This window comes from Rissa tridactyla, chromosome 18, assembly GCF_028500815.1.
Source record: "Rissa tridactyla isolate bRisTri1 chromosome 18, bRisTri1.patW.cur.20221130, whole genome shotgun sequence".
Lineage (NCBI taxonomy): Eukaryota > Metazoa > Chordata > Aves > Charadriiformes > Laridae > Rissa > Rissa tridactyla.
In genome coordinates, this window is record NC_071483.1 from 4452581 (window position 1) to 4480416 (window position 27836).

At 53.9% G+C, this 27836-nt stretch overlaps 4 protein-coding genes across 9 annotated transcripts; 1 reads left to right on the forward strand and 3 right to left on the reverse strand.

Moving 5' to 3' along the window:
- Window positions 1-387: 387 nt before the first annotated feature.
- Window positions 388-6183, reverse strand: GPN2 (GPN-loop GTPase 2). Of its 3 annotated transcripts, none has more exons than XM_054223566.1 (6): window positions 6042-6183; window positions 4312-4757; window positions 2643-2799; window positions 2319-2479; window positions 1527-1657; window positions 388-1030 (listed from the first exon to the last, which is right to left on the reverse strand). In XM_054223566.1, the coding sequence occupies exons 2-6, from the start codon at window positions 4726-4728 to the stop codon at window positions 958-960; spliced, it is 939 nt and encodes a 312-aa protein (XP_054079541.1). In that variant the 5' UTR covers window positions 4729-4757; window positions 6042-6183; the 3' UTR covers window positions 388-957. The 3 variants fall into 3 exon arrangements, with proteins under 3 accessions (XP_054079541.1, XP_054079540.1, XP_054079542.1); XM_054223565.1 differs by having other exon boundaries at window positions 6020-6180; XM_054223567.1 differs by lacking the exon at window positions 6042-6183 and adding an exon at window positions 5001-5097.
- Window positions 6184-6928: 745 nt separating this feature from the next.
- On the reverse strand, window positions 6929-12053 carry GPATCH3 (G-patch domain containing 3). Of its 2 annotated transcripts, none has more exons than XM_054223553.1 (7): window positions 11676-12053; window positions 10500-10918; window positions 9007-9181; window positions 8581-8640; window positions 8188-8309; window positions 7877-8004; window positions 6929-7278 (listed from the first exon to the last, which is right to left on the reverse strand). In XM_054223553.1, the coding sequence occupies exons 1-7, from the start codon at window positions 12025-12027 to the stop codon at window positions 7059-7061; spliced, it is 1476 nt and encodes a 491-aa protein (XP_054079528.1). In that variant the 5' UTR covers window positions 12028-12053; the 3' UTR covers window positions 6929-7058. The 2 variants fall into 2 exon arrangements, with proteins under 2 accessions (XP_054079528.1, XP_054079529.1); XM_054223554.1 differs by lacking the exon at window positions 6929-7278 and adding an exon at window positions 7285-7750.
- Window positions 12054-13608: 1555 nt separating this feature from the next.
- On the reverse strand, window positions 13609-18085 carry NR0B2 (nuclear receptor subfamily 0 group B member 2). 3 transcript variants are annotated; one of them, XM_054223571.1, is made up of 3 exons: window positions 17701-18085; window positions 15356-15942; window positions 13609-14945 (listed from the first exon to the last, which is right to left on the reverse strand). In XM_054223571.1, the coding sequence occupies exons 2-3, from the start codon at window positions 15897-15899 to the stop codon at window positions 14665-14667; spliced, it is 825 nt and encodes a 274-aa protein (XP_054079546.1). In that variant the 5' UTR covers window positions 15900-15942; window positions 17701-18085; the 3' UTR covers window positions 13609-14664. The 3 variants fall into 3 exon arrangements, with proteins under 3 accessions (XP_054079546.1, XP_054079545.1, XP_054079543.1); XM_054223570.1 differs by having other exon boundaries at window positions 15356-16243; window positions 17701-18082; XM_054223568.1 differs by having other exon boundaries at window positions 15356-16546; window positions 17701-18082.
- Window positions 18016-27393, forward strand: NUDC (nuclear distribution C, dynein complex regulator). Its single transcript, XM_054223560.1, has 9 exons — window positions 18016-18180; window positions 19384-19461; window positions 21711-21911; window positions 22388-22471; window positions 22795-22908; window positions 23357-23551; window positions 24184-24267; window positions 24594-24712; window positions 26421-27393. The coding sequence occupies exons 1-9, from the start codon at window positions 18085-18087 to the stop codon at window positions 26470-26472; spliced, it is 1023 nt and encodes a 340-aa protein (XP_054079535.1). The 5' UTR covers window positions 18016-18084; the 3' UTR covers window positions 26473-27393.
- The last annotated feature ends 443 nt before the right edge of the window (window positions 27394-27836 follow it).

The window sequence follows — 27836 nt, forward strand, 5'->3', positions numbered from 1 at the left end:
ATGCAAAGGACGTGCTCCAACCTCCCGCTGAGTCACACAGGGTCTTTCTTAATCAAAAGCCTACAAAAGCCGAGCTTGCAGTTTGCGCGGCGCTGTCAGCGCGCTGCGTGCTCACCACCCGCCAGCGCTCAGCCCCTGGAGAAGCGCGCGCGCGAGGAGTGACCTGCTTTCACGTCCCACAGTCGCTCGTCCTCACTTCCCTCCAGCAAAGGCTTTGTCTGTTCTCAGGTAGATCATAGAGGAACACGACGTCGCAAACATGGAGCCTTTCTGCAAAGTACACAACGCAGCGGCTGCCGTGACGTTCCCACCAGAGGCTTTTTGGCCTGGGGCTTTGTAGCACCCTTGGTTTTATTTATTCAGGTTCAGCAAACACACAAGATGAAAGCGAGACGAAGGAGTGTTTTATTAAGAAAGAGTCCCATCATTATTTAAAAAAAAAAAAAAAAAAAAGAAGAAAACCAACCATCTTTCTGTCCTCCTCGAGACAGATTGGAGGCTTCTCAGCCTGGATGCTCCTCTGAGCACGAGGCCCATGCATGCTCCTCCTACGCAGTAAACCCTCAAGTCTCACTGCAGACGAGACAGCTCTCCCTGATTTTTCTTTCCTCTGGATCTGCTTTGGTCACGGTGGGGAGAAGGAGACCTGGCAAAAAGTCAGCCTCCTTCCCCTTGCTTCTCTCTCCTCTCGCTAACCGTGTCCTTTACTCTTGTTCCTAAGGAAAGACCTGGCTCGCCCGGCACTCAGCCATCGCCTTTCTGCAAAAACGCTGCTCTGCGCAGCAGGGCTGAAGCACAAGGGGTCAAACCCTTCCCAGGGAGGGAGTCCAGCAGCCAGCCCTCTGCCCGGAAAGGCTTTCACTCGGTCTGAGTCACACCACGCGGAGATCCCTTAAGCTCCTGGGAGGAAAAGGAGAGGTGTCAAAACCGAGAGCAGCCGTGGAAGAGGTGGGCGTGTTACAGATCCATCATTTCTTCTTCCACCGCTCTGTCCTGAGATTGCACATACTTCTCCTGCACTGCAAGTGTGCTGATAACGCAGTAATTAAGGAAAACGAGGGGCTGGGCTCAAACACTCCCTTCTGCAAGGAGCTCTTAACGTTCTCGGCGAGGAACCAGCCCCACATTAGCCTGAAGGCTGGCAGGACGACGCAGTACTGGCAGCAGCACGCATCACCTGAGTTATTTCTGGCTCTGACTGATCCCAGACCCGACAAGTACAGGAGAATCAATTGTATGGTTTGGACGAGGTGGAACGAACCAGTCCAAGTGAGCGTGAGCGCACGGAAAATTGTCAAAAGATTCCTCCCACATTCACAGTATCAATTAGCAACAGATGTGGTGGCTTTGGTGTGGACAACTGCCTGCGAAGGTCTGGGCCGAGCCCTACTCGTATCACCAAAGAGCGTCAGACGGTGTTAGTAACAACCCGGGCCTGCAAACTGCCAGCCCCACCTCCAGGCTCTCTTCCCCAAGGAAGGAGAAATTAAAACTCGATATAACAGAGGACTGGTGGAAAAGGATACGAAGTAAAGTGGAAATCAGCTCCCACTGCTGCCGACATCAGAGCTTCCAGGCTCCTGTGCTCCTGGTCTCCGAAGGAATAGCCGTTGGCTTTGTCCACCGCCTGCATCACTTGCCGCATGCTCTCCTTATCCTGAAAGGGAGGGAGATGACACACAGGGAAATCTGGTCCTTCCCCGGAGGCAAGAGCTCACGCCGGGCTTTACCATGGATTTTCTCCGAGGCTTTGAGCCACCCACATAGCACCCAACGCCCCGAGGACGCTGCCGGCCTCCCTGAGCCCAGAGGGGCCACAGGACAACCAGGGGCACCCGCTGTGGAGCCCGAATACATCATGGGCTGACACCCTCCACCCTCTCGCTCCCTTTCATCACCTCTTGCCTCAGCCCATTTGCCTTTGTTGACACTTCTGCCAACTACCAGATTAACATTTTCAGCCCTCGCGCCCAAATGTATTCCTCCCAATCTTCTAATTATTTTGTTAAATACAACGTTTTAGGTAATACTTTGCCCAGCTTTGAGACGCAGGCACGGAAGAGCTGAATGAAGGGGGAGTTTTAATTCCCCACCCCGGGACACAAGGCCCACATAGCCCTAAGCTCATTAGCCTTTTTTTTTTTCCTTTGGCTGCCACAGATCATTTACAAGTCTGGGTGTGTTTCACTGTCTTCTTCCATCCCCAAGTCTCTTCACAGGTGAGGTTTTCAGCCCTCATGGCTCTAAAAAGACGTAACCTAGCTGCTATGTATCCAACACTCCTTGTTCTCCTGGCCCCGCTCCCCCTGCTGCATCACCTGGACGTTGAGCGGAACGAAGGACACCAGGCTGTAGTCCTCAATCACCTCCACCAGCTTCTCATTGAGGCGGCGGTAATTTCTGAAGAAGGGGTCAGAAGCTAAATGGTCAACCAAGTAAGAGAGGTCCAGGACCTCCGTGTAATAATCCAGGTTGAAAGCTGCGAGGAAACACCAAGAAGCTCTGAAGGCAATTTATAAGTTGAAGAACCCAGTGAGATTTCCACCAGTTCCCCAACCACCTCCCAGCAATACATCCCTGTACCCGCTAATTTACACCTGAGCAGCCCAATTCCACATCTCCCTCTCGTTAAAGGCTCTTACCCAGCTTGCCGTATTGCTCGATCAGGTCCATCTTGGAGAGGATGTTGACGTGGGGCAGTTCCACGTGCAGCATGGTGGAGAGCGAGGTGCAGAGAACAGAGATGAACTTGCCAGGGTCCGTGCAGTAGTGAGAATCCACCAAATGCACCGCAGCCAGCTGGAGAGCAAGAGCGCAGAGGGACAGCACAAGGTCAGAGCCGTGACGAGTCCATCCGCTTGCTTTTGGGACAATCTGAGAGGCGGCTATAGGACAATCTGTTCAGACCTGACTGTAACTACATGAGACTCCCACAAAGGGCAAGTTACAACCTACCTTCTAGCTCCTGCGTATAAAACATCCTCATAACTAAGTGTACATATATAGAGAAGTACATATTGCCAAATTCACAGCCATGGACCACCCGGAGGATTCAGGACCCGGGTGCTGGTGCACAGAGAGGGCTGTGGGGAGGCTTATAGGGGTGCTGAGCTCCACCAGCAGTACACAAAGACGCTTAAACCTGCAACTACTCTCCCTTTTCTCAGGGTTTTTTACTTGGCACGCTGAAGTTTCCACGCTTGTCTGAACTCGGCAGGTTTTTTTGCGGGGTGGGAGCTGGGGTTAAGTCTCCTTCTGAACAACACGACTGCCTCCAGATTCCCACCTTCCCGCAGGAATGCTCGCGCACAGGAGCGGTAACTGTCGCACGCCGCGCTCTGCTGGGAGAGCCAATTGTCATGTGGTTGGAAAGAATAATTAATAATTAAACTAACGAGCAGTTTGATTCCCTGTGTTTTGTGCAGCTGTAACAATGTGGTCCGAGACCTCTGTTAAGTTACTGCCTGCTGCACCACGTTACTCAAAGTCGGAGTGCGGCTGAGTCACAGCTACGCTTCTGCCGCAAAAAAAGCAAGTTTAAAGCTCACAGGCAGGTGTAAGCACTTGGGCGAGCACCAAAACAGCCGTGTAACTTTTTTTAATCTTTTCCGTGTAATCTTTTTTTAGTAACTACAATTTCAGGTACATTTATTTGAATAGAAAGAATTTCTAATGTGCAGATGCCCCCTGACATTCTCAAGCAAATGAACTTGCCCTTCTTGCTCACACCATACACGGTTTGCACATTCATGGTTTGGCCCAAATGCAAACCAAATGCAACGTAAGCAAGTTAGCTCGGTTATGGGACTCTTCTCACCTGCGCGTCCTCATTTGCATCTTCCATTGTGCAAGAAAGCACAGAGCACGTACTACAACGTGCAGGGCGGTTCGGTTTGGCTGCAAGGGAGCCAGGCAGGGCCTGAGAATGATGCCCAAATTTGTCACAGCGCACGGCAAAGTGTCCTCGCTCGCCCAGCGCACACGTCTACCTCCCTGCTACAAAATCCAGCACCCACTCGCAAAAAACACACAACGTCTGTGGACAGGATCCTGGAGCACAGCGAGAGTGCGTAAGGAAGGAATCCATGTTTCTGTCCATGATAATCCCGCTGCATTAAATGCCCTGAATAAGCCACTCTTGCCAATCCCTCCAAGCATAAAATGAGACAAAATTCCCCTCCTTTCCTGATAAAGCCATTTGTACCCACCATTAAAGGCTCTGACCGTGCAGCACAAAGCTTCCGCACCCCTTCCACAAGCACGTGGGTTGCCAGGTGCCAATCCCAGCTCCCTGCAGAGCCCCAAACGTACCCTGAAATTCCACTTGGCCAACTGCGCGAAGACGTTCTTCAGGGCGTCGTGGTGGGTGTAGAGCTCCACCTGCCCTGGGCAGTCAAACAAGTAGTAGTGACCCCTGAACGCAGCCAGCTTCTCCTGCAGCCAGTCGAAGTTGGCCTCCAGGTACTCCATGCAGTAGATCAACCCCCCGTTGGGCCCCAGCTTCAAATTCTCCATCACGTCGGGCAGGGTGATGAGCTCGGCAATGTCCACGGCGCACTGGTAAGGCATCACCTCGTTGGCGGGGTCCAGGTTCACCACCGTCACCTTGCGCCCGATCCTGCCCATGAACTCCTGCATGCCGTGGCAGTAGGTCGTCTTCCCGGAGCCCGGAGGCCCGATTACCACCTGGCCGAAGGCCAGCGAGCTCCCCTTGCTGCCCTCAGACATGTCGGCTCATTTCCTTCTCCTTCTGTTGACTGAGAAAGGAAAAGCTCCCGTTTACCATTTTATTTGCATTTATACGAATGCGATGGGCTGGAATTCACACCTGGGGAGCGAGTAGAGAGGAAGGGAAAGCACCATTGTGTAACTGCTGCCTCCCCTCCCTCCTTGCCCATCCGAGCCACACGCCAGGGCGGACACGACCCTGTTACCCCCCAGCTGGTGACGCCACGGCTGAAAACAGGGCCAAACTCCCACCCAGACCCACGGGGCTGCACCTGTGGGACGCAGGTCCCCACTCCTGCCCACGTGTGGGGTGAATTTCACCCTAGTTGGGTTCTTCCTGATGTAGCAGTACCCACACGTTCCCTCCCTCGCCCTCCAAATCCCCATGTTCCTCTTCTCCTTCATGTCCCCTGTCCTCCCCATGTGACCCACATATTCCCCACTCACCACATATGCCCCCTTCTCCCCATGACGGCCTATGTCCCCTCTCCCACTTGCTCCTTCCCCATATCCCTTCTCCCCCCCGTCCCACATCTCCCATGCTGTGTCCCCTCTCCCCTCATGTTCCACGTCCCCTTTTCCTCCATCCCCCTTCTTTGCCTCCATCACTTTTCTCCCCCACACACCCCCTGTTCCGTCTTCTCCCCCATGTCCCTCTCTACTTACGTCCCCTCTTCTCCCCATATCCCACTCATGACCCCCTGTCCCCCACGTCCCCCTTCTTACCTACATCCCTTCTTCTCTCCACATCCCCCTTCACCGCCGTGTTCCCCTTTCTCCCATATCCCCCTCTTTGCCTACATCCCCCCTTCCCCCCATGTTCCCCTTTCCCCCATGTCCCCCCATGTCTCTTCTCCCCTATGACACCCCTTCCCCCCACAGACCCCCTTTGCCTGCACCCCCATATCCCCCTTTTCCCCTCCCATATCCCTTCTCCCCCATGACACCCTGTCCCCCCACATCCTCCCCCTTTGCCTGCACCCCCATATCCCCTTTTCCCCCCCACGACACCCCGTCCCCCTACAACCGCCCCTTTGCCTGCAGCCCCACATCCCCTTTCCCCCCCATATCCCTTCTTGTCCCCCATGACACCCCGTTCCCCCACATACCCCCCCTTGCCTGCACCCCCATATCCCCTTTTTCCCTCCCATATCCCCTCTTTCCCCCCATAACCCTTTGCCCCCCCCCTTCCCCTCACGCTTCCCTTTCCCCCACGTCCCCCCTTCTCCCCCACTCCTTGCCCAGCTCCCTTCACCCCCCATCCCCCGCTCCCCGCCCCACTAGGCCTGACCCGGTCCCGCTAGGCCTCTCACCGCCCGCCGCCGCCGTTGGTGCCCCCGGCGTTGGGTCCGGGTCGCCGCGGGCCCAGAACGCCGCGTTCCGGCTGAGGAACGGCCTCCTCCGCCACAGCGCCCCCTGGTGGCTCGGAGGACCGCGCACCTCCACCCATCGCCGGGACTCGAACCCGGGACCCGAACCCCGGAATCGGGGTTCGGGTCGCGGGTTCGAGTCCCGGCGCAGGCCCTTTTCCCTCCGGCACAAACCCATTCCCTCCTCTGTCTGCCGAAAAAGGGGTAATTACTCCCTGCACCCCCCCTATTGCCTTAAGAAAGGCCAAGATAGAACCTCCCAGCAAAGCGTTCACCAACTCACATTTCACCCTCCAGTACTGGGTCACTGGGACAAAGGCTCTGCCCCCCTCCCCCAAAAAAAGAGAGTGCCTGCGTCAGGAAAACGGAGCAGAGCACGTTGGAGAGCCGTGGAAGGAAGCAACCCGCTACGCCCGACCGCAGGGGAAACGCCTCCCACAGAATTCCTCCGGGGAGGCTGCCAGGACGAGTCTTTCATCCCGACGAGTTTCTCCCAGGAGTGTGGGATCGTTCACGCCCAAGCAACGCGAAGCTGCGGGCCAGCAGCGAGCTTTCTGCAGGACAGTTACTGTGCCACAGCTGGCCCTGTCTATACTTGTCCTTCCCTTGGGTCTCAGGCAGCCAAAAACGACGAGTTCTGGGATTTTAGGCTGACCTAGCACCCAGGCTTGGTTGATCCAGGCAGAAGTATCGGCTTTAAACAGCCAGTTGGAAACACAACACCACCCTTCCCTGTCCCCACCGAACAAACAGGACCAGAAATTCCGTCCCCACCATTTGAATGGTTCAATTAGGGGAGAAAAAAAAAAAAAAAAACAACCCACTGAGGCTATTTTTGTTACAAGTCTATATTTCTTCCAAAAATAAATATATAAACACCCCACTCCAAACCAGAGTCCAGGAGCCAGCCTGCACTCGACAGGAGGAGAACCGGTACAAAGGCTGAGTGACAGTCCCTGCTCAGCGTGACTGGGCGCTGGAGCTCTCCAGAGCACCGTGTGACGCCCGGACAAACACCATGTCCTGCCTGTACTTCATGGCAGTGGGTGGCTGGCGCCTCAGCAGCTGGTCACCGCTGTCCTTTGGGTCAGGGTCATCGTAGATAGTCGAGATGAGGATGGGAGCGTCCCGCCGGGGCTTCTTCACCTTGCTGAAAGTTGGCAGTTTCTCCCCGTGGTACCTAGAGGGACGCAGGAAACGTTTGGTCAAATATTGCTGAGGCAGCGGGACACCAGTGTGCATCCCAGCTCGTTTCCTTAACGAGCTACACGGGAGAAGTGGACTGATACAGGGCAATAAGGATTCTTGTCCTACTCCTGGCTGCGAGATTGCTCTAGAACAAGAGACAACCCCCCCAGTGAAACACAGCACTGCACAAAGCCCCCAGAAACCCCACAGAGAAGGTAGGGGTGAGGTGCACAGCCACAGCTCAGGTCGCTTGGACCTTCCCCACCAGCAGAGATGACCCTCAATCCTCAAGCACAGCTCTCCACGTGTGTTTGTGTGCTGCGTGAACCTGCAAAGGGTTCCAGTCCCGCTCTAACACCACAAGTTCCTCTAAGGAGCACTGGACCATCACGAAGAGCAGCGTTATCTAGCTCTGGAGCGCTGTGGCAGGCCCTGACACCAGCTGTGCAGGGAAAGGCAGATCCCTGGGACAGAATTCCAGTTCTGGTTCACAATCTACTCCTTTTGTGGCCTGTTAGTTGCTGCGTCAGCCCAGAGAGCCTGGGCAGAGGCTCTGAACACAGGCTGGCAGGGCAGGGTTGGGTACTTACCCCAGCCCCCTCTTGCATCTGGGGTTCTGACCCTCGTTGTCCAGAGCTTCGGCCATTCCAGAGTTGTTGCTGCCCAGCCCCAGCCCCTCCGTCCAGCCCTGCTGCTCCAGCACCTTCCTGCCAACGCCCTGGAAGAGGGGAGAAAAATGTCACAGAGTTACTGGACAAAGCCCATCCTCATCTTCCCAGACCCTCTGCCCCCTCCCCACATCCAAGACCTCTCTTTCCCCTAACCCACACCCTCTGAGCATCCCCACCACTGCTTTTCCTGTCCTGCCCCATCCCCTCCCGAGCACGTATCCAGAGCTCACCTTGGTGTATCTCTCGAAGGTGCCGATCTGCTGCCCTGAAACAGAGCCATCCTCCAAGCCGTCCCGGAGTCGTTGTTCCAGCCACATCTGGACCGAGTCCCGAGCATCCTTATCACCCCCATCTAGGGAGAAAGAAGCCAGAGTCAGAGCAGCACAGCCCAGGAAAGCCGTTCGCTACCGTCATTTCCCCCAGAGCACCACGCGACAAGGAGGCAGAACCTGTTCTTTTTGGCAACTCTCACTGCCAGACAAGAAAAACGTTGTTTAAAGTACACTGACATCTTGGACGCTTTCAAAGGATGAGAGCGTCAAAGAGTTCCCCACTGCAGAAATTCTGCAGGGTCAGAATTTCCCAGCCTCCCCAGTTTCCTGGGGGGGTTTCAGCTCAGATACCTTTGTCATAGTAGATGCTCATGTCCACATCCCAGTCATCCGCAGTCTGCTCATCAAAGTCTGCCAAGAGAAGGAAAACACCAGCTTTGGTGATGGTTGTGGAAGTCTGACACAGACGAGCCGTTTGCTGGCTGCCCAGCTCCCTGTTTTCTCTAACAAAATGGGAAGGAAACGGTATTAAAGACGCTGCAAACCACAGCGCTTACACAACAGGCCGCCAGTAGGACCACTGGGGTCTCTGGCAACTGGACTGAACCACTGCAGGTTTTGTGATTAAGGGAAGGTTTTGAAAGCGATGGCAGGATGCCCGTATCTGCAGCTGATCTGGAATGCTCATATGGGGTTATACCTGATTTACCTGCAGGGCTGGGCCCCCCAGCTCGCGGTGGTTAGTTTGTGGCTCAGCGACACAAACATCAACGTTACCTCCATTCTTCTCCTGCCAGTACTGAGCGTCTGTGTAGAAAACAAGGCCAGAGCCGCCCTTCTCCCACTTCAGCTCAATCTCCTCTTCAAAGAGCCGCTCCTCCACACGGTCCTGCTTGGTCACGTCCTCGTGCAGAGCCTCGTGTCGCTCCCACTCCTCGCAGGTATCATTGTCCTGCGAAGGAACCGGGGAAAGGTGGATGACACCAACAGCACACAGCCTCCCCCCTGTTTCCCTGACCCTCGCGGCCCATCGCAACGCCTTTCCTCTGAAACAGCTTTGTCGACAGGGCTCGTCTCAGCCTGCTGTTTTCAGGCACTAACACGACCGGCACTGATGACCTCATTCCCCTGACTAATGCCATCTTCAGAGTCAGCAGACAGAAGTGGTGAAAAAATACCACATCACACCCACTTCACGGCATGCTTTCAGCAGCGTACCCGATCTGTAACGCAAAGATGCCCATTTAAGGAGCAGGTGTGTTGGACGTAAAGTCAGCACTAGCAACAAATTAATTCCACTCAAGTTGATCCCTAAAGAGATTGTGTCGGTTCCAGTGAAGCAGTTCGCTGGCACGGACACAGATCAGACTGACAGCTTTACTGCTGCCTGCCCAGTTCTGGGCAGTGCCCTCCAAGGAAGACATTAACTGACTAAGGAACAGCCAAAAGAACGACTAGAGATCCAGGAAAAAGAGCCTGTGAGAAACAGCTAGAGGAGTCTGTTTAGTCTGGAGAAGAAAAAGACTGAATAAAAAGTTTGTAAAGGAGGGAACAAAGCCTTCTCTGTGTCCGCTGTTGCTAGGAGAACCTAATGGGATAAAAGTGCAGCAAAGATTTGGCATCTAAGTGGATTCTGGTAGAGCAAAGAACGGGAATGGCTTGCTTTGGGATTGTGCTGCCTCTGTAATGACAGAGGTTTGTGAGAACAGGCTAGACAGGCGTCTGTCAGGTGGAGGGAATGAGATAGTCTCTGGAGAGCCTGTCCGGCCCAGTTTTCTAGAAGTCTTTGTCACGAAAGTCATTTTTCTCAGAACGACTAACTTCAATCACAGGAGCATTCAAGGCCAACCATTTGTAGAGCTCCGTGTGTCATTTCCAGCACACAAACGTGCTCTCCAACTTCCAGTCACCTCATTTACAAGCAACTGGCCGGGCTCTGCTATCTGCCACGCAGCAGGGCAGAGATCTGCTCCTGCAGCACCAGCCTTCGCTTGTGCTCACTCCTCTGGACCAAACCCTTTGGGCTCAAGCCCCACAACCAGCTTGATTTGGACACGCAGTTTTGGAGGCGTTAATGCCCACACTGTTCATGTGCCAAGGGGCTCACTGCACAAAGACATTAACAACCATATTTTAACACCATTTTTAGACAAGCAATTTACGCAATACAATTAAAAGATTAAAAGTGAGTTCCGAGAGAGTTATATCAGCCCTCCCAGCTTCGCAGTTACAATAGCTAACCTTGGACGGTGCTAGAAAATTCCACTTACGTCATCCGAGTGCGACTCCTCTGCCTCCTTCTCCTGCCGCTCCTCATCTTCCTCAGCGCTGGCTGGGTGAGTCACCTCAGATCTTGCCACAGGCCCCTCTTCCTCTGTGATCTCATCCCCTGTAGCAGTGTAAACTCTTTCTTCTTCTATAACTGTCTCAGTGTCCTGGTATTCAAAAGGCACATTCCCATACCTACGGGATGAGGCTGTCTTTGGAAAATCCAGCTGCAATTTCTTGATAATCCAGGGAGGCAGCCTGCAGGCCCGGATCAGCTCCAGAAAAACTTTCAGGGGGGTGCCCACATTCCCATAAGGCATGAAGGAAGGGGGGTTGAACTCGGGCAGACGCTTCAAGTCTGATTCTGTGACAGATTGGCCTGCGGCCGTCTTGTCCCCACTGCAGGGAAACGTCTCTGTGCCTGGAGAAGAGGAGGAATGGTTTTGTGGGAGAATGCACACTCAGAGAGGGGTAAATCAGAGCAAGAAGGGGATGAGCAGGCCCCAAACCAACTCTTATAAAATCATAGTATGGTTTGGGTTGAAAGGAACCTTTAAAGGCCATTAGTCCCACCCCCCTGCAACGAGCAAGGACATCTTCACCTAGACCAGGTTGCTCCAAGCCCCGTCCAACCTGGCCTTGAACCCCTCCAGGGATGGGGCAGCCACAGCTTCTCTGGGCAACCTGGGCCAGGGGCTCACCGCTCTCACAGCCAAGAATTTCTTCCTGAGATCTCATCTAAATCTCCCCTTGTCCTATGGCTCCCCTCCCTGATCCAGAGTCCTTCCCCAGCTTTCCTGGAGCCCCTTTAGGGACTGGAAGGTCTCCCCGGAGCCTTCTTTTCTCCAGGCTGAAATCCCCCAGCTCTCTCAGCCTGTCCTCACAGCAGAGGGGCTCCCGCCCTTGGCTTCCTCTGTCCCCACTCCAACAGCTCCGTGTCCTGCTGTTGGTGGCCTCAGAGCTGGAGGCAGCACTGCAAGGGGTGTCTCAGCAAGGCAGAGTAGAGGAGCATAGATTTAAGGCATTAAGTAAATTCCACGAGGGATTTTAACCCCCCGGTACCCCTAGGTTGCCTTCTAGGACCCGCAGGGCTGGGATCCGCTGCCCAATGCGTCCTCCGGACCCTTCCAGGCCCGTGAGGGGAGGCTGGGCCTCCCCCTCCCGGTGCCCGCTCGTACCTGTCCCGGTGCTGAGGCGAACCCTGCGGATGAGGCAGCGTCCGGGCAGCGAGGCGCCGCCGGGCCCGACCCAGCGCTTGCCCGAGTACATGCGGACGAAGCGGCGGGCGCGGCCGGGCTGCACGGCCACCAGGCAGGAGCAAGTGCGCGGCGCCGCGGCCTCCTCGCCGCCGCCCGCCGGCGGACGCTCGGGGCGGTGGCGGTAGTGGAAGCAGACGAAGCCGCCGGCCTCCAGAAACTGGCTGAAGTAGACGCGGAGCTGTGCGGAGCGCAGGGCGGCCGGGATACCACTCACCAGGCAGTAGCGAGCGACGACGCCGCCATTACCGTCGCTACGGCTGGGCGCCGCCATCTTGCCCCAGCGGGGCGGTGCGTCACGGGCTGCGCGGGCGCGCCGTGATGACGTCAGCTCCCGACGCCGGCCAGGGTGGGCGCCGCCTGGTGGCGCGGGAGCGCTCTGCGCGCCGGGGGGGCCAGGCCCCGGGGGGCGGTCACAGGCCCTGGGGGTGTCAGGAGGCGGCCAGGCCCCAGTAGAGGTTACAGGCCCTGGGAGTGGCCAGGCCCCAATGGAGGTTACAGGCCTTCAGGATGGCCAGTCCCCCGGCGGAGTCAGAGGTCCCAGGAGTGTCCAGACTCCAGGGGGGTCACAGGCCTTGAGGGTGTCTGGGTGTGACGAGGCCCCAGTGGAGGTCACAAGCCCTGGGAATGGACAGGTCTTAGGGTGGGTCACAGGCCTTGGCAGTGGCCAGGCCCCGGGGGGGGTCACAAGCCTTAGGGGTGGCGAGGTCCCAGAGGGGGGTGACAGGTCCTGGGGGTGGCCAGGCCTCAGGGGAGGTTACAGGCCCGAGGGTGGAGGTCACCGGTCCTGGGGGTGGCCAGGCCCCAGGGAGGGGTGACAGGCCCTGAGGGTGTCAGGGGGTGGCTAGGCCCCAGTGGGGGTTTCAGGTCCCAGGGAAGGCCAGGCCCTGGGGGGATCACAGGCCCTGGGGGTGTCAGGGGGTGGCCATGCCCTAGTGGAGGTGACAGGCCCTGGGGGTAGCCAGGCCCAATGGAGGTCACAAGCCCTGGGGACAGCCAGGCCCCAGGGTGGGTCACAGGCCCCGGGGGGGTGTCAGGGCACTGTGGGTGTCCAGCCCCCCCTGTGCTGTGAAGCGCAAGCCTTGTGTGGGGAGTCCTGGCCTTGCCCTCTTGGTAAAGTCCCAGTGCTACGTGTCCCACGATGGAGGGGTGGCCCTGCAGTGACAGACCTGCCTCATGGGCAGCGCCATGGGCAGGTGCCACTCCGGACAGGAGAGCCCACAGCTATCCCCTGTCCCCGGGGGCTGGTGGGACTAGGGGCAGGATGGAGACGGGGGTAACTGGCAGCGGGGCTGTTCGATGTCCCGTGTGCCACGACTCAGGCACACGTCACCGCACTGCATGGCTCAGGGCTGCCCGTGGCTGGCGTGGGCCTGTGGAAATCATCCCGTGACTCACACGCTCCCTCCTTGTGGAAAACGGCCATCACAGGGCTGAGCTCACCTTGGAAGCCGTCTGTCACCATTCAGCGGCTCCGGTGAGAAGCGGAGGGACAGACTGACGAAGCATTCCTAACTCCCACTGGGCTCCTGGCTAAAATTCGAGGTGTTTCCACAAGTAGGAGGGTGACGAGGCACAGGGAGGCTTCGTGTGGTTTTACCTGACACCTCGGCTGGGTCGGGCACGGCAAACGGGACGGTGTTTGTACCTGTCGGTGGCTTTGTGCGCATCCAGGTGAATCAGAGCATCCACCTCTGACGTCGCCGCTGGGCTGGGAGCCCTGGGGCGAGGCTCAGTGCCTGGAGAAAGGCACCAGGTGTGGAGGGGCTGCGATTCCGCTGCCTCTATGAATTTCTGTCTCCTGGGCGCACCCAGGGGTTTTTGTGCCGCGGGGCTGTTCATCAGACAGCTCCGACATCCCAACACTCCCTCCTCGTGGCAACGCAGACGGATTGTTATGGAAAGCCCCTTTTCCTTTGAGCGTCCTTTCCACCCCGAGCCTGCAGCCGGTTTTTATAACTCCCCATAAATTTAACACCACCTGTAAAAAGTCACCACCATGTTCCAAAACGTAAAGCATTTTATTAAAAAAATAATTTACTGCATCTTATATACAAACCGCAAGAACATTCACTTATAAAATACTGACATTTAACTTGTTGCAGAAGCTGCAGGCAGGAGGAGCAAGCTCTCCAGGCTACGCGTGCTCCCAGCTGTAACTCGAGGGAGGGATGTTTTGGTTCTGTCACTAAAAGGCTCGTCTCCGCAGTGTTCACAGCTCGGGGTTCACTTATTGTCGCAGGAACGAGGTGAGGCCCCAGCCCAAGATGATACGCAATAGGTTTAGGGGCTCTTAGGTAACCCATTGCTCTGCGAGCAGTTCTGTTGTATTTCACGGCGTTGTGGAGAAAAGATGCAATCTAGGAAAAGGTAGGAGGGGTGAATCTGCACACCCTGTAAGCTTTAATACTCTGGCTTTTTCCCTCTTGGTGCCTGAGGAATATTCGTCAGTATTTCTAAGATTTCAAGCACAATAGACAGACTGAGACTGCACCCAGAGCTAATTCCATAATGTTTGCATTTAGTTAGTGATCCCACTGATGACATGTTACTCAGCATGCCTAAACACCACAGAATCAAGCTGTTAGTTGAGGACAAACCTCATCTCTTGGAGTTAACAGCAAAATGCGCATTGATTTAAATGGCACCAAGGATTCATCGAGTAAAAATTGGGACCAGTCTCTAACCCGACCTCCTCTGGGGCTTGTTCGCAGGCGGCTGAGCGGAGCAGGAGCTGCTGTAAACATCTGCCAAACCGGAGCTGTTTCTCCTGGCTGAATCCTCCAGCCTCAGCCCTACCGAGACGTGCAGTTCCCCACAGAGTCCTGAGCGTCTGTCTGGCTAAATCCCTGATTTGCTGCCCAGCAAAGTGTGGGTAGCATCCATGGGGCCGGAGGCCGAGCGTGGCTGCTCAGCACGCCATGCGTGTCGCCGGAGCCAGCTGCCTGTCCGTTATTTCGTACAGCATTTCCACAATGAGGTCAACGATGTCCGTGTTGCCGATGACAGGTCGGAAGAAGAGATCCGTGATGAGGGTGGGAGGGATTGATTTTAGGGTGGAGGAGATCAGTAAAATGCGGGCAAAGCGGCCGTGGTCCTCAGGGTGCAGGGGCTGCAGGACCTCATGAAGTGCTCTCTGGGCTTCCTGCTGGAGGCTCTCAATGTACAGGGAGGCCCTCAGCCCGGGGATATCTGCCGAGGGAGAGGAGGAAAAGCCGGTGATGAGGGAGGCTGGAAAACAGCCCCAGATTTTTCCCATTCCCATCCTTCCCAATTTCTCAGAAGGGATCTCTGAGGCCATGCTGAGAGATATGCTGCACGACCGAGATATATCTATTCCAGGGCTGCCATTTGAGGGAGGAAAAATAGTTAACTGGGCAAACACATGCTTTAGAAAGTAAACCCCAGGATCCTTTATTGTCTGCAGGGCACACAAAGGTCTCTGGCTTTTACCAGTGTTTGACATCCCTCCTTCCTGCTTCCTGATGCATTTAGTAACGATCGATGTTAAGGGTAAGGTAACCAGCCCTCCCCGCCCTCACGCCTGCCCGCGCTCTGAACATCTCCAAGCCAAGAGGCGCGTGTTCAGATGCTGCACTCACCGGGATTGAAAAGAATGGCTCCCTTCAGGTAGGCGTATTCCTTGGGGCTCAGGTCCAGCTTCCAAAAGGTGTTCAGGCAGCACTGCAGCCGCTGCACGGCAGCCAGCGTGGGCTGCGTCCGCTCAGGCTCCTGCTGTTTGCTTTGGCCATCGAGGAGGATCTTCTTGAGCATGCTGGGGGCTGGGGTCTCCATCACCTCGAAGGTCACCATCTCCTGGACCAGCCCCAGGAGGAAGAGGGGAACCCAGCAGCTGTCCAGCAGCAGGAGTTGATCTTCTCGTGGCAGCAGGTAGAAGGCAGGGAGGTTTTTCATGAAGCTGATGGTTTTTACCAGCACGTTGGAGGCCGCCTGGCAGGTGACGTGGGGTGTGCGGAGGCAGACAGTGCGGCGCTGGTGGCAGAGGCAGCGCTGGTGGGCTGGGCTCCGGCCGCCCCGGCTGTGCTTGCGGTTCTGGCTGAGGAGGGTGTAGAGGATGGCGGTGTGTTTGTCTTCACTGTGGCACTGGCACCTCTCACAGTCCATGTCCATGCTGCTGGTGGTCATAGCTGAGCTGGGCAGCCAGATCCTCAGCAAAATTCAGCTCTTGCTACAGTAGAGAGATGTAAAATCCCTCCCAAACCCTCTGTTGCAGGCTGGATTCTCCCTGTCCTCCCAGCTCTGCCAGCCCACAGCTGCTCAAACCAGCTCTTATAAGGCTGGGCCACCAATGAAACACCCCTCCACAGCCTTGACCGCTCTGTGATTAAGCGGTCCTCATTAAAAAAAACCAACAGCCAGCCGTCCCTGGGCTGATTGGCTGGGGTAAATGAGTTCTCCGTGTGGCGTCAACGGCCGTTTTCTCAATGAAGCGCCAGCGGTGCAGGGAGGGGGACAGCGGGTTGGGCAGCCTTATCGCGATTACCCAAACAGTATAAACAAAGTCATTAACCCGGCCTGTACCATGGCACCAAGGCCCCGTGCTGTCATCGGGCAGGTGTCACTGCCAGGAGGTTCACACACACACAGGGCACTCGTCTGGGCCCTGTGTTCAGCGGCCTTGGAAAGAGCAACCTGGAAGTCATTTTATCAGCAGCTGTTTGCCTAACCTTGCTGACAGGAGACTCGTGTTGTTACAGTCAGGGAAGAGAAACTCAGCAAACCGATGGACTGTAATAGTGAAACCCAGGCAGGGCCCATTGGTTCGCGTGTCTCTGAGGAAATGTAGGGCAGACAAAGAGCAAATTCTCAGATTTTCACCTTAAATAATAAGGTGGATAAGGAATTGGCTGGATGGCCGCACACAAAGAGTGGCAGTCAATAGCTCGATGTCCAAGTGGTAACCAGTGACAAGCGGTGTTCCTTGGGGGTTGGTACCGGGACCAGTGCTATTTAACATCTTTGTTGGCAACATGGACAGTGAGATTGAATGCACCCTTAGCAATTTTGACAATGATACCAAGCTGTGTGGAGTGGTCTACATGCTAGAGGGAAGGGATGCCATCCTGAGGGACCTGGACAGGTTTGAGAGCTGCGCAAACCTCATGAAGTTCAAGCCTGGCCAAGTGCAAGGTCCTGCACGTGGGTTGGGGCAATCACCAGCATAAATCCAGGCTGGGCAGAGAATGGCTGGAGAGCAGCCCTGAGGGGAAGGACTTGGGGTGTTGGTGGATGAGAAGCTCAAAACAACCTGCCAACATGCACTGGCAGCCCAGGAAGCCACCCACCTCCTGGGCTGCATCCCCAGCAGCGTGGGCAGCAGGGCGAGGGGGGGGATCCTGCCCCTCTGCTTTGCCCTGGGGAGACCCCCCTGCAGTGCTGCCTCCAGCTCTGGGGCACCAATATCAGAAGGACACGGAGCTGCTGGAGTGGGGCCAGAGGAGGCCACCGAGATGCTGGGAGGGCTGGAGCCCCTCTGCTGTGGGGACAGGCTGAGAGAGCTGGGGGGGTTCAGCCTGGAGAAGAGAAGGCTCCGGGGAGACCTTCCAGCCCCTTCCAGTCCCTAAAGGGGCTCCAGGAAAGCTGGGGAGGGACTCTGGATCAGGGAGGGGAGCCATAGGATGAGGGAAAACAGTTTTAAACTAGAAGAGAGGAGATTTAGATGAGTACTGAGGAAGAAATTTTTCACTCTGAGGGTGGTGAGCCCCTGGCCCAGGTTGCCCAGAGAAGCTGTGGCTGCCCCATCCCTGGAGGGGTTCAAGGCCAGGTTGGACGGGGCTTGGAGCAACCTGGGCTGGTGGGAGGTGTCCCTGCCCAGGGCAGGGGGTGGCACTGGGTGATCTTTAAGGTCCCTTCCAACTCTAACCAATCTATGATTCTACGACAGAGCTCGCACAGGGACGCACAGTGGAAACATTCTATGAATTACCTGGTATTTTTATCCGTTGACCAGCAGGAATGGAAGAATTTCTCGTCACCGATCTCCGGGGGGGCTGGTGGCCGTGTGAGGGATCCCCCCGGGGACGGCGGTGCCTCAGCCGGGGACGGGCCAGACCCAGGCCTCGGCCTGCCATGGGGGGACACCGGGCCCGGACGGCCCGTCGCCATGGCAACCGCACCCTGCGCCTGGCGTCCCGCCTCCCTCCGTCGGATTGACCGCGGCCCAGACCAATCGCAGCGCCCATCCCCGCCGCTCTCTTCGCGGATTGGCCGGTAACGGGAAGTGGGAGAATGCTTCCGGTCTCTCCGCTTCCGCTACCGGGCGCCGGCGTGAGGGGTTGAGGCCGTCGGTGCGGTGGTGGTGGCGGGCAGGATGGGGCTGAGCGCGGAGGAGGCGGCGGAGCAGGAGGACCGCTTCGATGGCATGTTCCTCGCCATGGCCCAGCAGCACCAAGGCGGCGTGCGCGAGGTAGCGCCGCCGGGCCCGGGATGGGGCGGTGGAAGCTTTCCCGTATTCCTGGGGGGGGGTGGTAACGGGGAGGAGCCAACAGAGGTGGCGGCGGCGGCCTGGTCCCGGCCCTCCCCGGTCCCGGCCCTCCCCGGTCGGTGCACATGCGGCACGGGAGGCACGTGTCCTCCCCGCCCCGGGAGCGGCTATAACCGGGGGGGGGGCGGGGAGAAGGCGCTAATTAATCAGTGTGACAGTAACGAGGGGCTGAGGAGCTGCGGCCATGCACCCCGGCTCCTGCCGCCTCCGGGCCCCCAGTGCTCGGTCTCAGCAAAGCGAAATACTACAGGGAGGGGGACCGTGTCCCCCTGTCCCTGTTTCCCAGCACAGGCACCTGGTAACGGGCCCCTGAGACACTCAACCATGGAGTGGGTTCGAACGTGAACGTGGCTCCCCTCCTGCCCTCTGGGGCTCTGCTCACTCTGGCTGGGTGCTCTGGGGGTCCAGGTGGGCCGGAGAGCGTGGGAATGTCCCATGAGCAAACGATTTGGGGAAACAGTGCTAATAAGAGCTCCTCGTGCTGTAGTGAAACCTCTGAAATACTAACAGGACAGAATTCCTGGGGAAAGAAACCCACAAAAGATATGCCAAGTCCACTGAGAGTATAGATTTCCATAGGGGTTTTGTGGGGATGCCAGTTCACAATTACTAGTTCATTGGCGGTATCTGTCAGGAAACAAATTTTAGTCTTTTGTGAAAATAAAGAGGCCACGGATCTGTGAAGGGTGAGTTTGCACACTGTAAGGCTTTAGGTGTGCTAGGAATCAAATCATGGTATACATGTATATCTACGTATAAATATGTATACATACATATCCCAATTCCTGCCTCGGATGGATCTAAAGAACATCCTGGGGTGTTGGAGTAGGTGTACCTCCAAGGTGACCAGAGATAATAAACTGCTTACCCCTTCTTCATGTAAACCACACAAATGCCCCTTCTGAAAAGCAGGCATCCAGGAGCTGGATCTCCACCAAAGCCACTGGATATTTTCAGTGGGAAACAGTCAGGGGGCTGATTTCAGTAGGATCCTGGCACAGACACAGATAGGGAATACAAGGAATACAGGCTGTTCAAAAGACACGAGGTGGCTTGGAGTGATGTGTTCTCACTGCTTTTTTTCCTCTCCCCTTCTCCCACTCCCCTCTCCGTTTCCTCTGCCAGCTTGTGAACACGTTCTTTAGCTTCCTGAGGCGTAAAACAGATTTCTTCACCGGTGGAGAAGACGGAGTAGCAGAGAAGGTAAAAAACCCCAAATCCTCAAGCTTTTATGTCTTCTAACTTTCATGCCACCCATATCTGTGCCATGCTAAGACTTCCCTGCCTGAATAACTCAAAGCATTATAGTGCACTTGGGGACTGGCAGCTCGTGATGCTGATGAAGCATCACTCAAGCAAGGTGAGGCACACATGATTGCTTGTTCGAATGGTATTGATGGCACTTTTTTTTTTTTTTGCCACACTTTGGCCAAAGGCTTGTTTGGAAAGCAAATCTGGCAGACAGAGTGACTTAACGGTGACAGACACCGCGGTGCTGATAACCTCAGCTTACCTTGTTTGTTCATCTCAGAAAAAAGCACAAAGTCCACAGCTCTGCACATGCGGCTGCACCTTTGTCTCGGGGCTATGGTACCTGTACGGAGCGAGCGTGGTGGGGAGGAAGCCTGGGGGTCTTGGTGGCCTCATTGGCAGCCTGAGAAACTCCTATCCAGCAGGTATTCCTCACCCAGCTCGAGAGCTGAAAAAATAAATTGTTTCACTCTCAGGAAGTAAGAACCAGAGCATTCAAACACAAACTGCCCAGACTTGCTGAAGATTTCTTGCTTGTATTTACCAGTATAACAGCTGTTCCCCTTCCTGGATACTGGAACTCCACCAGCAAAGCAGGCATTGCTGCCGCGTAATATGTGTTAGGGCAGATGTTAATTGCTAACACAGTATATAACGCACTCTGTCTCGCCTCTAAAGTGATAAGACTAAGGCAGATAAGGGAAGGTAAGAAAGATGAAGCCTACTGCTGTTTTTCTTAGACTAGAGAGCAAATCTTCCCAAATTCCTGGGGACTGTGTGCTCCCAGGGAGTGAAACCCTGAGTAGCATTTCAGAGATGAGCGCTGGCTGGTGCTTTTGGAGGTGCTGGCTACCTCCAAACATTGGCAGTTCCATAGCGAATCCCTCTCTGTGCCTGTAAAAGAGAAGTGTTTGTGTCCTTGGGTGGTAGCTGTTAAAATGCTTTATGTTCTTTTGAAAAGGTGCTCCATACAGAGTCTCTTGACACCATAGTAACCACAATAAAAATTGAAGAAGCTGCTTCCCCAGTCCTGCTCGCCCTTTGGCATCAAAGAGAAAGAGGAGAGGGTGGGAAAGTGGTCGTGTTTTATGGGGTGGCATTTGAGAAGCCCTTGTGGTGTAGGGTGAGGAGGGGGGTGTGGTGGTAGGTTGAGCGAAGTGCGGTGTGTGCACGCTGACAAGCTCGGGCAATGTAAATAGTTTGCTCCCAGTGGATCATCGTGGAGTGAGGAACAGAGGCTGGGAGATGCACGTCTTGAATTCTGTATCCTAGGAGACAGTGGACTCACGTTGTGTAAATAAATCTTGCTTTCTGCTTTAAAACAAAGCAGAAATACTTGGTGGTTGGTTACAAGACCAGGAGGCGTGGATGCTTTGAGTTGCTCTGGAGAGGTGCTCATTCCCCCCCGAAGTTTCTGGGGTATATAAAAACCAGTCTGCAAACTGTCTCCACGCGGATTCTCTTTCTCTATATTGTTTTCTGGAGCAGACTTCGGTTCTCATACGTGCTGCTTTGCACAGCGCTGCTGGTGTTATCGACCACAGGGCAATTGCTCTGGCTTCCTGCCTGTGTACTCAGCTCTCCCCCTGAGCAGTACGGCCGTTTGCATCACAGACCTTGAGATTTTGCTTTTCATAGTCACAACAACATGAGAATTTGGTGTGAGCTTTGAAGCAAAGATTTCTGTAGGAACTTGCCCCTAAGTGTAAAACACGGAGCTTTTCAGATGTTTCTCCTCTAAATCATGATGCTGAATCTCCGTCTAGTGCCTGGGGAAAAGCCCAGTTGTGGGAAAGGTCAGAAGTAGGTAAAAAAGCTTGGATCCAGCGTCTGCATTCTTCCAGCTATCCTAAATGTATGGCGTAGCTGTCAAATGTCTGGGTTAGGCATCTGCTCGTCCTGCTGGAATTGCACAAAAGCCAAATCAAATGGAGAATTTTCATTTCTCTGTTATCTCCATGGAAATATGCTCCCTGTGCAAGGAAGAACTAGGGAGGGCTACACTTCAATATTTTGAGTTTTCCCCTACTCTAGATTTTCAGTCAAAAGACTAGAGTGAAAACGAAGGGAAAAGTCACAACATCTGTACAACTAACAAATGTTCTCGTGCTCCTCAGTAGGCAGTGAGTTGGCTTCATTTGGGTTTGAAAAAGTGGTAATTTTTTTTTAAAAACCCTTTGACATGTGTACCTCTCTTTCAGCTGATCACAGATACCTTCAACCATCACAACAAACTAGCTCAGAAGGAACGGAAAGAGAAAAAAGCTCGTCAAGAGGCAGAGCGGCGTGAGAAGGCGGAGAGAGCCGCAAAACTGGCTAAAGAAAAGCAAGAAGCAAATGAGCCAAGGATTAAAGAACTTACAGATGAGGAAGCAGAAAGGCTGCAGCTGGAAATCGATCAGGTGAGAGCGGTGTCTGGCACCTGCAGGTACCATCTAGGTCGTCTCCTCTGCTGGCCTGCGTGTAGCTCAGATAGCGGCAGGTGCTTAAAATGGCTCAAGGCTTGTTCCTTTGCAGTGCTGGGACCACCAGACTGACGTGCTTCGAAACGAAATTAGCCGAGGCCACACCATTGCATTTTCATGTGGATTCTCCCATAACTCACTTTGCCTTTCTGCCTTCAGCAAGCTCTCTGATTGTAGCAACACCCTCTGCTACAGTCCTCAAAATATGAGGACCAAGGGATTCTTCCCCTCGGCAGTACCACTTTCCTCTTAACGCTCTTCTGAGGGCTGAAAATTCCCCATCGGTCTTGGGTGTAGTTCTGCGTCCGGCCATTTAGTTTCAGCTGAAGAGGCTGAGGCCACCTAGTGTCACATCAGCAAGTTACACAAAGTGCCAACACTTGGCTGAGCGCGTTCCTTCTCTTTTTAAACAGAAAAAAGAGGCACAAGGACAGGTTAACAGCGTCCCAGTGAAACCCGCGGAGGATGAAGGTGAATCTTCGGATTCTAACAAACAGGTAAAGCTCATCTAGGGACTTTATTTTAGTCGGAGAGAAATAAGTTTCTGCACAACCATGAGAACTCCTGTAAATGTGAGGGAATACGTTGACAATACACACTTAATTCCCAAAGATTTCAATGGAGGGTTTTTTGTGTTTTGTTTTGCTTTCCTTTTTTGTAATTATGTTTTAACAGAAACACCTATTCATTTGGGGCTAAATTTATGTGAATGTCAAATATGTGCAGCTGACCTGAAATTCTTATAAAATCCAAGAACTGTTGTTACAAGTGATATATGGAAACTTGAAAAGCTTCTTTACACTTTAAATTGGTTGCTTAGGGTACAGATGACGAAGAGGAAGATGAGAAGGATAAGGGAAAACTTAAACCCAACACTGGCAATGGAGCTGACCTTCCAAATTATAGATGGACACAGACTCTTTCAGAACTGGATGTAAGTATTGCCTTATTACCCGGATCAGAGGAATCTGAGCTAGGGAATAAGTGTAGGTGCTGGGAAGAATGGTGGAGCTGATGCCCTGTATCTCAGTTGTCTGTGGAAGTTGTTAGTTGTACTTAAGGGCAGCATTTCAATAGCTAGGGGAGAGCTTGGTAACTAAATAAAATGCCCAGAAGCTGTAGTTAATTTTGGCAAAACTTGGTCTTGTTTAAACAAGGCATTAAAATCTGCTTCCCTTTTTATGATACCTTTGAGGTATCGGCCATCCTGTTGCCAAACCCATCCTTTCACCTCCCGCTCACTCAGTACCCCAAGGAAAATATCGCGTGCTCTGTCTTATTCTGGTGAAACCAAGGCAAAACAAATCTTACAGTAGCGGCACAAGAGGGTAAGGAGCGGCTTCACTGCTCAGCTCCTCAACTGTGATCTTTGGCTGGTCCAGCTGGCCATCCCTTTCAAGGTGAACTTCAGGTTGAAGGGCAAGGACGTGGTGGTGGATATCCAGAGACGGCACCTCAAAGTTGGCCTGAAGGGCCATTCGCCTGTCATCGATGGAGAGCTTTTCAATGAAGTGAAGGTGGAGGAGAGCTCCTGGCTGATTGAAGATGGTAAAACAGTCACCGTGCACCTGGAGAAGGTAAAGCAGAATGAATCGGGAAAGATTTAGGCTTATCTGCCTCTTCCCTGGTGAAACAAGAGTCTGACAAAACCTGTAAAAGCCCTGGGCTTTGTCAGCTGAAACAGAAGAACCATGCTGTGCTTATCGTCGGTACGATGTCAGTGGTGCTGTTGGAAGCAGGGTATTGCACATTCCCCCTGTTCTCAGCCTAACCTCACGCTAATCCAGGATATCCAATTGATTGCTCAGCAGTTCAGGAAAAAGCTGGAAGGAACGCAGTCATTTTGGAAGTTTTTCCTTAATGGAACGATGCCATGTTTTGACATCTGTTAGGGACATGAAAATCCAGGGACAGACCTTTTTGCTTATTGTGTCCCTTATTGTGTCCCTTCTGGGCAAATCTGGTGATTTGTTTGTAATCCCATTTATGTCATGCCAAACGTGACATCTCAGATTTCCCAGTTGTGGAAATTCAAGCTACCTAAAGTGGTTCAAAATGAACGTAGTACCCTTTATCCATGTTCAGATTCCGCTGACACTTAGAAAACTGTCAAATAAAGTTTGATTCCAGCAGCTTTTTCCTGTGACTGAGACTTAACAATTCCTAGAACAAGCCCAGGAAAAAAATAAAATATTTTTTGCTTCTTCAGATCAACAAGATGGAATGGTGGAACAAACTAGTCTCCACAGACCCAGAAATCAACACCAAGAAAATTTGTCCAGAAAACTCAAAGGTAAGAACTCCCCCAGTTTTACTGAATGGAGCCTTCTCAGAAATGTGCTCGCACTTGGCTCACGTACAACTTCTACATCTTGTTTTTTTACCAGTGTAAAACCCGTACTGGGAGTGCTGCTGCATGTGATGCTATCACATAACATAAGTGCCCCCAAAAGTTTAAATGAATGAAGCTGAGTCTATAGATTAGTGTCTGTATAAGTATTTCTGCAGCCCGTGCGCCCAGCATAGCGTAACCTCAATGTATCCGTGTTCTCTGCAAGCAGGGTGTGTGTATGGGTTGAGACAAGTTACTCAAATTTTGATAGAATTCCTTGCTTTTAGTTGTCGGACCTGGACAGCGAGACTCGCAGTATGGTAGAGAAAATGATGTACGATCAACGACAAAAATCCATGGGCCTCCCCACATCTGATGAACAGAAGAAGCAAGACATTTTGAAAAAGTGCGTAAGCCTCGTTAATTTGTGGGTGTTTGCTTTCCCAGGCTCCTTCTCTTCCTCTTTGACACAATATGTGAGCAGAAAACAGGTCGGCCTTCAATCCTCCCAGTGTTCCCTTCTGCAGTTACGTGGTCATTGAATTGTTGGCCAACCACCAGTATCTATAAAAGCCCGTGGGGGTAGAAAGCATAACGGGAAATTGTGGTAATAGCCTAGCTCTGAAATTGTCTTAATCTGATGATTTCAAGTCCAGAAAGCATGTTTGGGACTGGAGGTACCATCTCTGCTGAACTTTAACATGGTCTTGATTGTTTTCTAATCTCCCTCTACTCAGTAGCCCAGATAATCACCCCTCCCTACACACCTGCCACCAGACAGCTGTCTCCAAGCCAATAGCACTTTTATGTCTTTATTGCCCTGTTTGGCTTAAAACGCACCTTGGCAGGAGAATTACTCACGGAGCTCCCAAGGCCGTTTGGAAAGGCGTGGAGGCAATTCTGGGTCATGCAGCTTCTTCAGCAAGTGCAAACCCACATCTTATCTCAGGATTGGAAGGAGGATTAGCGTAGCAGGCCCGACTCCTTTTCTTCCTTGGCTTATCTGGAGCAGCAGAAGCTTCACTGATCAGTGCGCCAGGTACAGCCCAGGGTGCAACTGTTCTAGAGCAGAGACCAGGCTTCCTTAGTGCCTGTCCGTTGAGTTAGTAGAAAGGGAGGGAGCCCTCTCCTCCTGGGAAGTCCACGTACAGGATACCTCGTTGGCAAGGTCACTGGTCCAGTGGCTCTGGAAGTTTGGCTTGTGCACGGACTGGCTGGTAAAGAATGGATAGGAAGTTTAGACTTTGTTCAGGCCAAAGTAGACTCGGTGTCACCCAGGTTGGGACCTAATCTCTGCCAGTGAAGCCCCTCCTGGCCGCTAAACGAGGACACGATTCTCGCAGCACATATTTCCGTGGAAATGGAAGGTGGAAACGCGGCGGTGGCGTTTCAGGGCAAACCGTGAGATGAGAGCACTGAGGCAGACAAGAGGCCTGCCTTTACTTGCCCTTTGTGCGTGAATCCCCCCCACGGTTATGTTTGTATCCCTTGGTGAACCGCAGGGCAGAGGAGGAAGCCAGGAGGTTCTGCGTGCGCTAATCGCTCGTAGGGACAGCATAGCCTTCCCAGAACTTTCTGATGTGGCAACCTGAGTCCAAACAGTCCTATCTGCTGGGATCGCCGTACGTTTGAAATCAGGTTGCACCTCGCCTGAAACCAGAGTTCTCTGGTCACGTCCCTCGTGAGTTTTCACTGTCGCAGCACTGGAGACATTCCCCGCGTCTCCAGCAACGCTCACAAGTTTGAGCTTAAATCGTAATCTGCCCTCACAATCTCCCCTCTGCCCCGTAATCAGTCTCGTAGCTGCTACGTGTCCGTCCGAGAGGTAACAGTTAAAGGGTGCGTGTTTGATAATTAATAACTCCCATGTGTCTGGGCTTGCTGACCTTGATGGCCGGTACGAATTGCTGATACCACTGACCCGAGGAAATGTGTTTGTAGTACGGGGAGCGTGTCCTAAGGAGCTCAGAAAAACAGTCCCTGCTGTGGAAGGCGTGGGGAGGAAGCCAACTTGATAATGCGGGAAGTAGGGATGCCTTACCCCCCTCCCCGAGCTGCTCTCTGGCTCCTGCTGACTCACACCCACACTCTTGTCTTTTTTTTTTTTCTTGCAGGTTCATGGAACAGCATCCAGAAATGGACTTTTCAAAGGCAAAATTCAACTGAGCCCTCCCCTTCTCCCCCCCTCTTTCAGTCAGCCGGTCGAATGGGGCAGGATACGTATTGCCAAACATGTAGGGATCCCTTACCTTGGGCAGGCAAACACTCCCAGCATCCCCGCCCGAGCTTGCTGTGGAGGCAGCTTCGTGAAGTCGTCCTCACTTGTCCCGTGTTGAGCAGAACGCAAGGCCACAGAGTCGTCCTGCAGCAGCTCCAGCCGGAGCCATCTGCGACACTTCCCAGGCGGCAGTTAGGAGAGGAGGGGTTAGAGCAAAAAGGGTGTTAGGGCTACAAGAGCCAGGCTTGCGGGGTTTTAGGACATACCCTTAATGTATCGCTTAGCTTCAGCTCCTGGCCCTTCGGAGCTGCTAACGCGCTCTTTGCCATTTCAGTTTGGTAGCAGGAACTCCTGAGCTTTTACTCCCTTTCCTTTGGTTTTCCTGCTCTCCCGTGACAACAAGGTCCAGTTTGTTTTGTAAAACAATTCTCCTTCTGCCTCCTTGGGAAGGGAAAACCACCAGCCTTAAAAAAACCCAGCTATTGCAGTAGAGACAGCCTCGCCTCCTCCCTGCTGCTGCTTCTGTTCTTGCCAGAAGTGGAACAGACTGAGCCCCGCAGGGCGCAAGGGAGGGCTGCCATCGCAGCTGGAGAGGTTGTCCTGCTGTGTCCTGCTGTCCTACAGCAAGGGAAGGCTGGAGTCTGTGGTTGTGGGCAAGGGAGAGGATGTTGGGGGTCTCTGGGGGTGCTGTTCTTGCTGGGAGTGCGTCTCCTGCCCCTTTTCCAAGAGCCTCTCTCCTCGCTGACTGCTGACAGGCATCGCTGCGTTCTCTTCTGAGCTCCCGCTGACAAGTGGCATTACTCTGCATGTTCGTACCTTCGTTAAAATTGCAGTGCAACATAAAGGAAAAAAAAAAAAAGTGGCGTATTTCCAGGCAGAGCGTGTGATTTCTTCCGCAGAAGGGAATATGAGCTGGGGAGGGGGCAGCGCCTGGGAATGAGGGTGCTGGGGGCGGCGGGGGGGTTCTGCCTGGCAGGGCTGGGGGTGATGCTCTCTGCAGCCGCCTGTAAATGCCTCTCGGGCTCCCTGCTCTGGACTGATGTTCGCTCCCCGGCTAAGGGGAGGCCGTTGGAGCTGCGTGTCGCGCTGACAAACTCCGTGACCAGGTTAAACACTCGGGGATGACCCAAGGCTCATTGCTCCAGGCTCCACTCTCCACGTAGCAGCGCGTGACTGAACGGAGGAAGCCACCCTTGCCCCAGGTCTGCTTTATGACGAGCTAACGAGTAGAGTGTCACAAAAGCCCGGGCTCCTGTCAGTCCTTAACGGGCTACTCCTGGTCCCTGCTGTTGTGGTTCTTGCCTCTGGCACC

Coding starts and splice junctions, on each gene's coding strand:
- GPN2 (XM_054223566.1), bottom strand. CDS start 4,728: ATGTCTGAGGGCAGCAAGGGGAGCTCGCTGGCCTTCGGCCAGGTGGTA. Junction 2,800..4,311: donor TGGCCAAGTGGAATTTCAGG/GTACGTTTGGGG, acceptor CTTGCTCTCCAG/CTGGCTGCGGTGCATTTGGT. Junction 1,031..1,526: donor GCTGATTTCCACTTTACTTC/GTATCCTTTTCC, acceptor CTGCGTTATCAG/CACACTTGCAGTGCAGGAGA.
- GPATCH3 (XM_054223553.1), bottom strand. CDS start 12,027: ATGGCGGCGCCCAGCCGTAGCGACGGTAATGGCGGCGTCGTCGCTCGC. Junction 8,641..9,006: donor CTGGCAGGAGAAGAATGGAG/GTAACGTTGATG, acceptor TTCTCTTGGCAG/ACTTTGATGAGCAGACTGCG. Junction 8,310..8,580: donor GAGCATCTACTATGACAAAG/GTATCTGAGCTG, acceptor CTTTCTCCCTAG/ATGGGGGTGATAAGGATGCT.
- NR0B2 (XM_054223571.1), bottom strand. CDS start 15,899: ATGACCACCAGCAGCATGGACATGGACTGTGAGAGGTGCCAGTGCCAC. Junction 14,946..15,355: donor AGCCATTCTTTTCAATCCCG/GTGAGTGCAGCA, acceptor CTCCCTCGGCAG/ATATCCCCGGGCTGAGGGCC.
- NUDC (XM_054223560.1), top strand. CDS start 18,085: ATGGGGCTGAGCGCGGAGGAGGCGGCGGAGCAGGAGGACCGCTTCGAT. Junction 18,181..19,383: donor ACCAAGGCGGCGTGCGCGAG/GTAGCGCCGCCG, acceptor TTCCTCTGCCAG/CTTGTGAACACGTTCTTTAG. Junction 21,912..22,387: donor TGCAGCTGGAAATCGATCAG/GTGAGAGCGGTG, acceptor CTTTTTAAACAG/AAAAAAGAGGCACAAGGACA.